Source organism: Myripristis murdjan, chromosome 16 (assembly GCF_902150065.1).
Source record: "Myripristis murdjan chromosome 16, fMyrMur1.1, whole genome shotgun sequence".
Taxonomy (NCBI): Eukaryota; Metazoa; Chordata; class Actinopteri; order Holocentriformes; family Holocentridae; genus Myripristis; species Myripristis murdjan.
The window spans coordinates 22,713,869-22,727,544 of NC_043995.1; the positions used below are offsets into that span (position 1 = coordinate 22,713,869).

General features: G+C 41.0%; 2 protein-coding genes across 2 annotated transcripts; both read left to right on the top strand.

Moving 5' to 3' along the window:
* The first annotated feature begins 4,946 nt into the window (after positions 1-4,946).
* apoeb (apolipoprotein Eb) lies at positions 4,947-7,573 on the top strand. The gene is made up of 5 exons (XM_030072206.1): positions 4,947-5,012; positions 5,378-5,443; positions 5,548-5,701; positions 5,910-6,197; positions 6,291-7,573. The coding sequence occupies exons 2-5, from the start codon at positions 5,401-5,403 to the stop codon at positions 6,634-6,636; spliced, it is 831 nt and encodes a 276-aa protein (XP_029928066.1). The 5' UTR covers positions 4,947-5,012; positions 5,378-5,400; the 3' UTR covers positions 6,637-7,573.
* A 4,231-nt stretch (positions 7,574-11,804) lies between these two features.
* Positions 11,805-13,172, top strand: apoc1 (apolipoprotein C-I). The gene is made up of 4 exons (XM_030072576.1): positions 11,805-11,903; positions 12,493-12,559; positions 12,661-12,787; positions 12,871-13,172. The coding sequence occupies exons 2-4, from the start codon at positions 12,505-12,507 to the stop codon at positions 12,941-12,943; spliced, it is 255 nt and encodes an 84-aa protein (XP_029928436.1). The 5' UTR covers positions 11,805-11,903; positions 12,493-12,504; the 3' UTR covers positions 12,944-13,172.
* Positions 13,173-13,676: the final 504 nt, after the last annotated feature.

A 13,676-nucleotide genomic window follows, 5' to 3' on the forward strand; every position in this document is an offset into this window, starting at 1 on the left:
GGACATTTTCCATCTCCAGCGGTTCCTTGACGCCCAGTTCTTTTTCTCGACTGAGCAAACCTCAAGTCCGCTGCACAGGAATTCTGTTGCAGTCCACCAAATGAAAGCCACATTAGTGAACGTGAGGAGGGTTCATGTTCCTGCACCTGGCAAACCTGGTTAGTGTACATGAGGCTTTATTCTTTTGGCCTGAAAAGATAAACCATCATTTAGGCAATCCTTGCATCCACAGCAGCTTACAACAACTTGAGGATAGGGATTGCTCATGGTTAAGGAAACTTGTGGTGCATAATGGCTGAACCTGTGACTTCTGTGTTACAGGATAATTGTTGCACCCATTTTACTTAGCCATCATGGCAGCCCTATTCAGCCAGATGTGGGTCTATGTGGTGCATATCCCCATCAGCTGACTCTACTGTGAGTCAGAACCAGATGATGGTGGATGTTTTCACAGACACTCACCGGAAAAATACTGAATTGTGAACCTGAACATCCAGTTCAGCAGCCTTTAACCCACAGGCTTTAACTGTAATAACCTCACTGACTCACGTAAATGGCTGCATGCCAATTCAGCCTTCCTTGGAGAGATGAGATCACCCAAACTTAACCAAAGACCAAAATCTTCTGCCCTGCTTTGTCTGATTAAAGCCATCTCAACAGTAAGCTGGGTAAAGTTGAAAATGCATCTTTTCTCCTTCAGTTTGGCCTTGCATCTACATTAAGCCAGCGTTTTCCACCATCGAGAGTGGAGCTTTCCAGAAACGGCCAAGGTGTGTAAATCTGAAAGCACCAGCTTGGCATGTCCATGTGAACAGGGAAACCAGAGCTTTCTGAAAAGGACACTGCACAGCTGGCATCTCTGAAGAGTGAAATTCACTCATGAATGTATATAAATGCCTGTATTTATTCATTTACAACTGACCAGTGGTGTAAAGTAACCACAACCTTACTGCTAACGGTAACTTCTGTTAGGAGAAGCCATTGAAAGGGGAAGCCCACTTCTCTATGATCTCTTGCTTGCCTTTAACATTCCAGAAAACCATAAAAAATGTCCTTTATGACAACGAGAAACTCACAGCACAGTCAAATATGTCTGGAGACTGTCCTTTCAAAAACTGATGGAAACTCTGCTTTCTAGCAAGTTTTATTTAACATTTACTATGGCAGGTTACATCTAGCTTTGTCTACTTCCACCAGTGCACACACTGCAAAAATGCAAAATCTTACCAAGATTATTTGTCTTATTTCAAGTCAAAAATGTCTTATTCCTAGTCAAAATATCTCATTACACTTAAAATAAGACATGATCAGCTCAGAAGTAAATTGTTTTTAGACAATTTTCACTTGTTTCAAGTGAAAAATCACTTGAAACAAGTGAAAATTTGCTTGTTTCATTGGCAAAATTTGCCAGTGGAAAAAGTGAAAATTCACTTGAAATAAGTGAAAATTAGCTAGAAACAAGAAACAAATTTTGCCAATGAAACAAGCAAATTTTCACTTGTTTCAAGCAAATTTTCACTTGAAACAAGAGACAATTGTCTAAAAACAAGTTACTTTTGAGGCGATCATGTCTTATTTTAAGTGTAATGAGATATTTTGACTAGTATAAGACATTTTTGACTTGAAATAAGACAAATAATCTTGGTAAGATTTTGAGTTTTTGCAGTGCAAGGCTGCTGCTTTCACTGACCTTTCATGGAAATCAAAACTTAGAAAATCTGTGTAATAAACTTCTGACCTGCGCTATCATGTGGCTCAGCTGAACTAGCAGAGGAAGCGAAGGTATGAAAATGCTAATACAGTGCAGTGAGGATATAAGGGCAAAACTGTTCTTTTGGCTTCACTTGGCTTAGTGTGGACATGGCCTGAGGGAAGATATCATCAGGCTAGGGGTCACGATCGTTCAGCTTCGCATGCTGCCCTCTGACAAACTTCTGTGGTAGACATGGAGCTTTTCTCCATCTCAGCTGTTGTGGGAAAAACAGGAAGAGGCAATGTTTTACACAACCATGTCTGCCCGTCTGTCCTGTATTACCTCATGGTTCCTCTTGATACTCTCTCTTTCAGTTCTCCCTCTCTCTTTGTCCTGGTGGCTCAGCTGTTGGTCTTCACTGCATTCTGTCTACTAAAAAAAAAAAAAAAAAAAAAAAAAAAAAAAGTACATATTTTTAGAATCATGTCCAATAACAATAACTAATTACGATTACTTACATTACTGTAATTGGAACTGTAATAGACTACATTTTGAATCACATCCAAAGGTCAATTTTTTAGATTCCAAGAGATTTCAAGATTCCTTTTATTTGTCATTGTAAAAAGATACAACGGAATTTCATTGCACCAGTGTCAAACAGATCTCAACATGTTTTTTTTATGGCTGTCCATGAGCATTCATTAACAGAGTAATTTGCGAAGCCGTTGGTAAAAATCAAGTCAGAGGAGAGGAGAAAAAACAGAAAAGAAGAGTAACTTGGCTTCACTTTATGTGTGCAAAAAAAAAAAAAAAAAAAAATCCTAACTTTCAAATTTCCAATTAACACACCCTGACATCTGTCCTCTGATGCATTTCAAAATTGCATGGAGACTGTAGCATGTAAGAGTGCTCTCTTTGCTAAAAGTAGCTCTGTACCTCTGATTACATTTCAAACGAGCTACTTTTTTTAAATTTCAGTATAGATTTTTACATTAGTAATTTTACTTCTACTTAAGTAAAATATAATCACAGTAGCAAAACGTCTACATAAGTAGGACATTCCAGTGCTCTTTCCACCACTGGATAAAAGATGCAATCAATCCCTGCCATGTCCCTGCTGGAGGTTTATCTCAGTATACTGCAGGTGAAGCACAGGTCACGTCGGCACTGGAACACAAAACTTAAAGAGAGCCAAAACTAAACATAATCCTCAAATCCGGAATGAGCCAGGAAGAACTTCCCACTCTATTGAGATTATCGGATTAATGTTGAAAAAAAAAAAGACATTGCATGATTATGGATTGCTTTAAGTGTTTGGATTAAATTACTGAATTTCCCAAGTTTTGTGTGCTGAACTGGACTGGACTTGTTATCTAGATGAGTGCAACACCTTGCTGAGACAAGCCACTGTCGTGGAATACCCCGGTCAAAGGTCTTTTACTTTTTTCACAGAAAAGTGACATTTCACAAGATTATAAATGACAGTAATTATCACACACTAATTACCTGACAGGACAATTAATTCAAACTTTGTTCCTGAGTAAGCCATGTTCTTTTTTTTTTGTTTGTTTTTTGGTTTGTTTGTTTTCAGTGCAGATCAGAGGGTTGTTTTTTTGTCACGTTGACAAGAAGAGTCCGAGTCATACAAAGCAAAGGTCATTACCCACTAAAAATGATGGAGTCGGCCTTGACCGTGACAAGAATTTGGTTGGGAAATGACTTGAGATCTGTTAGCTGACGTTTTGTCCTCTGATAGCTCATCACGTCTTGTTTTTACATTACAGTACTGACCTCTGTTTTTGGTACTCTTGACTGTAAAACTGTAATGCAATGAGATGCTTTGGTGAAAGTCATTTCTTCAAAAGTGGTACATGGTGTAATGGTGTAATACAGCACTGGACTGGAGAACTTAGTCACCCAATATAAAACATAAGTGACAGTACATTATACATCTCATAGATCAGACATTACCAATTTTATTCTGGAATGTAAAATGGCAAGATGAACTGGAAGCCACAAATATAAATGTAATAAATACAGTTTTCGGGATTACACATTATTCACTGAAACCATGATCTATCAGCTACGTAGGCTATGACATCACAGTGTATGCATTTCTGAGAAAACTAATTTCGGCAGAATTAAAGCAGATTTTTCAAAAAGAAACAAAGTGTGACACTTGTTTTTCTATGGTCAGCACTATGTCGTAATATCAAACTTCTCTCCGGCATGATTAACAAATTTTAATGTAGGATATCGTGTCAACATGTTGCCTAATTTGCACTCCCTCTGAAAACCAGTCAAGCATCCAGATTTTTTTTTTTTCCTCAGTCATTTTTTCTGTAGTTTTATGATATCATATTTTATTTTAGGTTGTTTTGCGCTGTCCTCAAGCAATGCTTAGTCACTGTCTTGTAATCCTTCCTTTGTCCATTTTGGACCTCTTTGTCCCCCAAGCCCTAACATGCCCCTTAACATCTTGTTTGAGCTGATCATAGCTGGCTCCTATTATAGATAATAGTACTCAGCTTATAAAAAAAAAAAAAAAAAAAATCTAAATTGAGCAGGCCTAGGTTACATTTGGTTTGCAACATGCACTAATTCTAATGCGTCAAGTTATCCATACCCTGGTGTGTGTGTGTGTGTGTGTGTGTGTGTGTGTGTGTGTGTGTGTGTGTGTGTGTGTGTGTGTGTGTGTGTGTGTGTGTGTTTACTTGCTGGAGGTGAGGAGGATTCAGCGGTCACAATGGGCATGGGATTTGCATTCAAATGCTTAAACTAGGTGACAGGCTAATTTGCATAATGGCACCAGGATAGGAATGCTAATGACTTCAGCAAGCATGTCCGCTTCGGCTGAGACCACTGACATTATAATGAGAACAACGGCAACACGCTCCACTAGGATGAATAACATCAAAACATAATTTCATATACACCCCAGCAACTATATATCACATTTTTGTCAGCAGTTCTGCACTCAAAATAAACCTATCTATCTATCAATTTATCTTGTAGCCTATTATTTTATTTTCATGACGCCGCATCTGAATCTTTTACCCGGTTATTTATGTTGACACAGAGATTGCTCAATCGCTGCTTAAAACGATGCAAACAGGTGAGAACTTCGGCCGCGGTGTTGGTGGCACGTTGCGTGGAAGGAAACGGGAGCCTCAGCCGACAAATCATCACCCCCACGTGAACGAGCGCGCGCGCAACCACACACACACTCCCTCGGCGACACGCTCACCACAGCCTCCTGGGTCCCTATAAAAACCCTCGGCGACTGTCCCGGGAGCACTGAGGAAGCTGAACCTCTCAGGTGGGTGAGGACACGGCGCAGCATGAGGAGAAAGTCTCTCTCTCTCTCTCTCTCTCTCCTTTGTCATATTTCAGTCATTGTAGTCATTGTTGCAGTTCATGCAAATTTGTCTGTGTTTTTGTTTAGACATGGGAAAGATCTTGCTTGCACAGTAACTCATTTAAGAAGTTATAGTTTGTTGAATTTTAGCAAAATTGCAGATAGCCTAAACTTAAAAACAAATTCACTGTTGCACTCTTGCTCTGTTGAATGTTTAAGAGTATGATTTCTATATGAATTTTCTTATTAATTTGATGATTGAACTGCATTTTGCTCTATTCTGGGATAGAGCAGCTTTGTCTCACACTCTGGCTTCTTGCTTGTAGGTGTATCTGTCTATCAAACAACCATGAAGGCTGTAGCTCTGATCCTTGCTCTGGCAGTCATCACTGGTAAACATTTTGGTGTTCTAAACATTATTAACATCATGTTTTATCAAGTGTTTTTTTTTTTTTTTTTTAGCCTAATTGTTCATTCTGTTGACATGTGCCCACAGGCTGCAATGCCCGTGCTGTGCACCAGGCTGATCCCACCCCAGAGCCCTGGGAGGAGATTGTGAATCGTTTCTGGCAGTATATCTCCGAGCTGAACAAACAAGCCGATGGAGTGGTGGAGAACATCAAGTCCTCTCAGCTCAGCAGGGAGCTAGAGTAAGTCCACTGGTGCTGGGTCACTGTTAGAGAAGTAGAAGTGTGCTTGAGCTATGGCTTGTCATGACCAGCAGAGGCCACATAGAGCTCTACCTGTCTCCTCCACATTGTCTTCTCTGCTTCTTCCTATATGCCTGATCCTACCTGTACACTACCCCCACCACCACCACCACCCCATTATCTGACCATGTTGCTCCTCTGCCTCCAGCACCCTGATCACCGACACCATGGCAGAGCTGACTGTGTACAAAGATAACATCCAGACCAAGCTTGGCCCCTATGGCCAGGACATTGCCGGCCAACTGTCCCAGGACATTCAGCTCCTGGCTAACAGGCTGCAGACCGACATGCTGGACGCCAAGGAACGCAGCACCCAGTATGCGGATGAACTCAGGTCCATGATGGAGCAGAACGCTGATGACGTCCACAACCGTGTTAACGCTTACACCCGCAAGCTGAAGAAACGCCTGCACAAGGACACAGAGGAGATCCGCAAGTAAGTAGGAGGGAGGTTTTTGGTCTTCAACCCATTCCTATGCTTGTTAACATAAAACTTAACCACCTCTTCCTCTTTCTCCTACGTCAACAGCACTGTGGCCACCTACATGTCTGAGCTTCAGTCCCGCACTACCCAGAACATGGACATGGTAAAGGAGCAAGTGGAGCCCTACCTCAGCCAGGCCCATGAGACCGCCTCTGAGAAGCTGAGCGACATCACAGCTCTGCTGAAGACCCAGGCTGATAGCCTGGCCCAGCAGATGGAGGTCCAGGCAGGAACGCTGAAGGACCAGCTGGAGTCCACTGCCCAGCAGCTGCGCACCTCCCTGGAGGGCAAGATTGATGAGCTGAGCGAGATGTTCTCGCCCTTCGCCACCAAGATCCGTGAGCAGCTTCAGACCGTCATGGACAAGGTCAAGGAGACCACCTCTTCCTAAACAGAGACTTTGAGGGCTTTGAAGGGGTTTTAGAGGGTTGGTGGTCCACTGTGTAGTCAAAAGGGAATAGTGTGGACTGCTGATTTCTTTATACCCTGTAAAAGAGGGGGAAAAGGGGAGTTGAGAGTTACTGATATCTTCATTTATGTGGGTGCTATAGTGTTCTGGGGTAAGGGGGCTGACTGGGGGAAGGAGGTAGTGTGAGGTAGACAGATCTGAAAGGGCAGTCAGCAGATCCTATCATCTGCTTGGGCCCTGTCTTCTGTTTGATCACTGTCGTCGCTTTTATCTTTCACCTAATCTTCTCTTTTATCATCTCCCCTGCTCACTGAACACAAGCCCCACACGCAATAACAGCCTCTCATACAGAAACAGGAGGCCACCGTTTTTCATTTTTTTTCTTTTGTATGCTTTGCTTGTCTACATTGAGTTAACTCCTCTAGCTGTCCACTCCCCAATTTGTGAGTTTTCTGTATCTTGTTTGATTTTCAAAAGACAGAGGGTTGTGGAGGGGAAATGTAACTATACTCACTGATTTTGAGCCTCATAGGCAGCAATTGCAACCCACTCCCTGAATGCACCTAAACACACATGTCTTTCATTTCAATACACACTGAATGCTGTAAACAGACGGGGGCACACTGTGTGTCTACCAGTTTATCTGGAGGTGATGCTGAACCACTTAAGTGCCTTGCTGTAATGACACCCACTCTGGATTTCATTTTTTTTTTTCACAGAGAGGTGTAATGCAATGTGACTTCATGTAATCATGACAGTGAGTGAGTAAAGTGTCTGACTTGAGTGTTTCTGGTGTTTCATGTCACTTGTCCCACTGTGCTGCTCACCACAGTGCACTTCCCGTCTCTGTTCATCTGTCAGGATGCATAGGCTGCAGTGTACTGAACAATGCTGAGTGAATAAACAACCTAAAAAACTATGCTGTGCTGCAAGAGTTTCTCTTATCAAACATTTAAGAGCAATGTATTATTTATGGAGGAGATCCGTTACAGTAACAAGTGGGTCTGCACAAAAGCCTTCACTGATACACTGTGATATCCCATTTCTCTATGGAATAAATGTGGACAAATGACACATAATCTCAAGTGACAAACTCAAAATTGAGGCTTTGAACAGAAGGCCCTGAGATTATGCTGTTGAGCAACTTCTTTGTTTTTGCACTATAATAACCCTATACATGCTAGTTTTACATGAGTGTACCACCCCTGTACACATGTTCTTTATCATGTTTAGCAGCTGTTGCATAAGGCTGAGGGCAGCTTATATAATGACAGTTTATCTACAGTTTTGTTAAAACATAAGTTTCTTGGTACATCTTCATTCATGTACACCCCCCCCACCCACACACACACAAACATACGTGTCCACTACTACTCCTCTTGTTCATTATCTCTCTTTTGTCTACTTTTCCTACATAATAATTATTCTTCTGAATTGGCAAACTGAAAAAAACAACAATACAAAAACAAAAACAAAACAAAAGAAACTAAAAAAGTAAAATATGTTATGCTTTGTTTACTTCTTGTACCTGTACTCTTCTCTTTCTCCTTCCCTCTCTCTCTCTCTCTCTCTCTCTCTCTCTCTCTCTCCCTTTTTTCCAGTTCAGACTTGTCAGGATCTGTTCTCAAATTCCATTCTCTTGATCCCAGCAGGCATTTGGGAACATTTTGTGCCCCTGTTTGAGCATTTTCATGTCCCCTTAGCGGAGATATTTTATTTCCTCTACCCGCAGCTTGGCCCAGCTTGGTACAGATACATTGCTTTTTGCAGATGCACCTCTACATTTGCACGCATTCAAAGAATAAGAATAAATTGAAAACAGACACACATGAATGCACAAAAATACAGACTTGGGTATTCTGTATAATTTTCCAACATGTCTAAAGGCCATTAGAAAAAAATAATCTGCATGAAAAACTTTATTACACCAACCATTTAGTGGTATTAAAGGAAAATGCAAAAGGGAAGAGAGTAAAGCTATACTTTATTGTACTTCTGTAGTTCAGTTATATTCCAGTTTGGCATTACTTCATGAGGTTGCTACAAGCTGTAACCCACCACTGCGGGAAAGTGATTAGCATTGTCCTAAAGTCATGTCAGTCTGCCTAGAAGAAGGAGAAAAAAAGTTTGAAAAGTATGTGTCAAACGCAGCATGACTGCTCCTTTGAAGTGCAGAGTGGAGGCCAGCAGAGGACACCATTTGTCCCTTTTGTTCATCCATTCTCTTCCTCTGACCCTTCCACTTGTGCATGTAGGAGGCAGCTGTGTTGTCTTTCTTGGAGGTTTAAGTAAACTATAATAGTATCATAAAGGAACATGAACTTTGTGAACCTCAAGAGCCGAATCCACTTTTTTTTTTTTCTGAGATTAATTTAAATTGCAGACACAGTAACTACTCAAGGGACACTTGGAGCCACTGGCAATGTGGATAAAGATATACAACATGGAGTCATAAAGGTCAGGCAAACAGTGGGTTAATAGTGTGGGGACATGCATAGAAATGTATGTGTACATCACAACAGGAAACATGATTTTGAATCAAAGACATAAATACAGTGATACGTAGTTGATTGCACACCTTGCAGTGCCCATTTGCACTGAGAGATTGTCTGGCCTGTTAAACCATGTAGCCTGTCAACAAGTCTGTGGAAGATGTTCTGTTCTGTTAGATGTACTGTCTGATGCGCCACATGTTCCTGTTTTGTAAGTACTGCCTCCCGTCTCCCATCTTATAATTTATAACAAAACATGTTTACCTTTCACGATTTCTAGGCTAAAGGGCATTGCATGTAAAGTGAAAGAGTGACTCAGTAGATGACTAGGAGTTTGTTGCTGTGATATCACTCCTTTGCTGAAACCAGTGTTTATCTAGAAACTCCCCCTCTAACAGTCCAGTGAAACTCTTACAGTAAACTATCCTTTGCTTCGGGGATCTGGCCATGGCGAAAACAGGAAAACCACAAGCATCTTGCTAGTCAGCACTTCTCTGTTTTGCCTCAGGGTGTCTGCAGTCTGAGTACTGCCCAGCAACAAAAAAAAAAAAAAAAAAAAGAAAGTCCCAGCAAGCTAGCAGGTGCTAGCTGATGACTGGTAGTAACCCCTCCAAAAAATCCCCTGCAGAGATTTTACCTCCTATCCCTCTCCCTCCTCCATCCTTCCCCTCCCCTTACAGGGTTGGCACACAACTTCAGTCACCACAGGGGCCCTCAGTGAAAGACAAAAACAACCTTTTTCTGAGCTTGTTATTGCAAATTGGGAGAAGTCAAGACGTGCACTTTCACGCCCTGTGCCTCCTACAATTATTCAAGATGAGCTTATATGCACGCAAGCATAAGCTCATACATAAAGCCATTGGCAACTTTGCACAACAACTGTGACCAGAGAAGTAGAATTGTTCTCTTTCAGGGGTGAGGTCTTTGTGCTAAATTGTGTGAGGGCTCATTCAGCTCAATGGTAAGCTATTCATCACAGCAATGACACCTTATGGGTCTGACCGTCAGCACTTAATGAACATTTGGCCTTGGGCAGCAGACTGCTTGGTGTGAATAGAGAAGTGGTGAGCTGTGATGAAGCCGTCACTCCCGAATGACGATTCAGACATACTGGCTCTAACTCACCTCAAACCGTCGTAATGAGAGGTTACTGAGGTTCATCCAACTGTACTGAAGTGCCTCTCTGCTGCGTGCTAACTTACAAGACAGGCCACATACTGTTTTGTCTGACTTACTTCCCTTTTGTGGAACGAGACCGGGCGAATTTCATGAGGCGTAAACATGCTGCGGTCATCAGAAATCTTAGGAGCAAAACCCCAAATACGTTTTTGAGGTGATGTTGCAGGGCAAAAGCCAAAGATTACATTTTTGAGGTAACGTTGTCAAGCTGTTTATAAATAAAACAATGAACTCAGGTTAACCAGAGAAAGAAGAAGAAGCTGGAACTTTTTTTTTTATTAGGTAAGTTGATTAGCTTTATAGCCAGTCTCTTGTACTTGTAACAGATAATCCCTTCAATCACATTTTTTCAAAACATGAATAGATAGGACATCCACTTCACAGAGCCTATCAAACGATACTGACCTCTGAACAGCATTGAGCAGAGATCTGGGTGTTGGATAGAGAGATAATCAAACTGAGCATGGTAGTGAATTAAAAATGCATAAAAGTTACAAGGCTGCATTTTGTATTTGTGTCTGAAATGTAGGGCCTCAAATATCAGTGCAAAACATTTTTTTTTCTACAAAGGCCACTAGGTCATCATGTTAGAAAAAGTTTCTAATCAAAACAGTTGGCCAAAAGCAGTAAGTCTTAAATTGGACTTAACTGAAAAGTAAACAGTTTATTAGTAACTTTATTTAATTCACTCGCTACTAAAATGGAAAATACATTTCATTGTCTTCTGATGCAATTTTGCAAAGGTTAGGATGTGCAAAGTAACATAAAATGAAATAAAATAAATGTAACAGTGAAATCTCTGCAGCCGCACATAAATAACAAGCTTCATTGGGCAATGATAGTGCAGAAGTTGGACTCAAAGTCAATTGAGTCCAAAGGAGCTCGCTTCTCAGATAGCTCATGATTAGCAATATTGGCAATTATGCTATCATTGCTGAACTCTGAGCCGTTCCTTCCACATCACTTCTCACATTATCAAAGGCACCGTTGTTTTTGAGGGGACAGCTTTTATTCCCCAAGGAAACAGACCTATCATTATTGACTTCCAGAGCCGGAACCAAGGACAAATATATATGAAAAAAGCAAACAAAAAACAAACAACAAGCCAAAAAACATCACTCCAAGGTCAGGTTAATCACACAGTGAGCAAAAAGCAACAGCAAAAACACCCTTTACACTCCACCCCTTCTGTAAAATCTACATCTCAGTTGTCTCAAAGCTTAAAAATCCCCCACTAACTCCTCTTTATTTCTCTTTATTTACAGCTCTTCTTTTGTGGTTCCTTTGTGAACAGACCCTTCAATCCAATATTAATTCACAATTTATATTTGGGATTTTTTTTTTTTTTTGCCAGTTTCCATGGGGATGCATCTTTACCATAAACAGCAAGTATCATTTAATTCTATCACATCAAGTCAGGCAGCCTCAATAACAAAGGAGGAGAAAACTGAAGGTCACCACAGGTCAGTATTGGGTAAAACTTGGACTACGTCACCACCCTGCCACCGAGCAGGCCTATAAAGAGGGACACCCATAGGCTCATACACACTCGTTTTTTTCCTCTGAGACGAGAAACAGGTACGTTTTACATTTAATTTTAATTGCTCCTTGATAAGATACAGAAAAGAAAACTGCATTGAAATAGCCTATACCTCTGCAATAGGCTGTAATAGGTAATCGGCGGCTGCAATAGGCTACTGATGCTGCAGCCGGTCCATGTAGCTTCAAAACACCCAAATAATATCAAATTACTCTAAATACGTGATCATCAAGACATTTTTTGATACAAACTGATAATGCACTTTCTCTAAAATTGATACTGTGCCGACACCTAAATGCTTAAATGGCAAAAACATCTACAGTAAGGGTATGTCAGTGAGAAAATTCAGCTTACTTACTTACTTTTAGATTATGTATTCAGTTCAAAATAACGTCCAGCAGATCTTGCCCAATACATGTGAGCAGAGGATTTAGCTACTGGGTGCAAAGTGAGCTGTCCATTAGCACTGGTGCTGACACACGGGGGCGCTATTTGTAAACACAAAGCAAGATTTTGTTACTACTACCACTACTACTACTACTACTACTACTTTTTCTTGTGGCACCATAAACCTGTGGTAACAAAACAGGACAGAAATGATTGTCTCTGTCCTCTCTCTTCTCACAGAGCACAGTCAGGATGAAACTGTACCTCGCAGTTGCCGTGCTGATGCTGGCTTTTGCTGCACAAGCAGGTAGATTTTGCCTAACTTCCCAAGAATTAAAACCCTCTCAGCCCCTTCTCTCTCTTCCTTGTTGTCTAACCCTCTTCTCTATCCCATCATCCTTCCTGCAGAGGCTCAGCAAGACGACACTCTGGCCAATTTTGGTACTAAGGTTAAAGAGGTAACTTTGGACATGGGTGAGAAGGTTAAGACCGCCTTCGAGGAGGTGCACAACAGCGATTTTGCCGTCAACACCAGGTAGGCAGACACACATAGAAAATAAATAAATTTGCAATATACATGGACTGCCCCTCCATAACACCAGGTGTCCTCCTCCTCAGGAAATGGTTCGCTGGCCAGTTTGACGCATTTTTAGAACAGTATCAGAGGATGACCAGTAACCTCGGTAACTAGGACTGCCGTGCCCCTCTACTATCACCTGAAAACCCACCATGACCCCACCATGAGCCCTCACCCCTTTGGTCCTCCTCCATGCTCTGACATGCCTTGTGCTGCTGACTTTGCCTGTCTGTGAAGAGCTAATTTGAAAATTGAAGTGTAATTCTGGAAGAAATGATGTGCAAAACAAAAAAGTGCAATGATGACATAAATAATAAAGATACATTTTTGTATTAAAAAAAAATGTGTGTGCGTTTGTGTCGCCATTTTTCTGTCTTAGCAAGGTAAGAACTTCAGACTACTGAATATATGAGTGGAAAAGCCTGCTAAATATCTCAGTATCTCACTAGTAAAATAAATAAAGATTTAGTCTTGCACATATACGTTTTTTGTGTACAATAGCACAGACTAAACATATAAAACATATCCAGAAACAGATAAGATGAGACTATGTAGTGAAATGGGAATATCTAAAGAAAAGAAAACTGTTTTTTTTTTTTTTTTTGGGAATATGAAAGACAATCAAACAGGAGTTACTTTTACTAAGACAAAGACAATAGTTCAGTCTTGTGTTCTTTTCATACCTAGTTCCATCTAAATGTATTTCATTGCATTCACATCCTAACCATGAGGTGCCAACGATCAGCACAATAGAGCCAAAATGATGTCAGTGCCACATTTTTACAACTTGTCTGAGAGCAAATGAATCAAAACTGGACTCAAAGGTTTCAGTCTGACCATTACTTCA

Coding starts and splice junctions, on each gene's coding strand:
- apoeb (XM_030072206.1), top strand. CDS start 5,401: ATGAAGGCTGTAGCTCTGATCCTTGCTCTGGCAGTCATCACTG. Junction 5,444..5,547: donor TGCTCTGGCAGTCATCACTG/GTAAACATTTTG, acceptor ATGTGCCCACAG/GCTGCAATGCCCGTGCTGTG. Junction 5,702..5,909: donor CAGCTCAGCAGGGAGCTAGA/GTAAGTCCACTG, acceptor CTCTGCCTCCAG/CACCCTGATCACCGACACCA.
- apoc1 (XM_030072576.1), top strand. CDS start 12,505: ATGAAACTGTACCTCGCAGTTGCCGTGCTGATGCTGGCTTTTGCTGCA. Junction 12,560..12,660: donor GGCTTTTGCTGCACAAGCAG/GTAGATTTTGCC, acceptor TCCTTCCTGCAG/AGGCTCAGCAAGACGACACT. Junction 12,788..12,870: donor GATTTTGCCGTCAACACCAG/GTAGGCAGACAC, acceptor CCTCCTCCTCAG/GAAATGGTTCGCTGGCCAGT.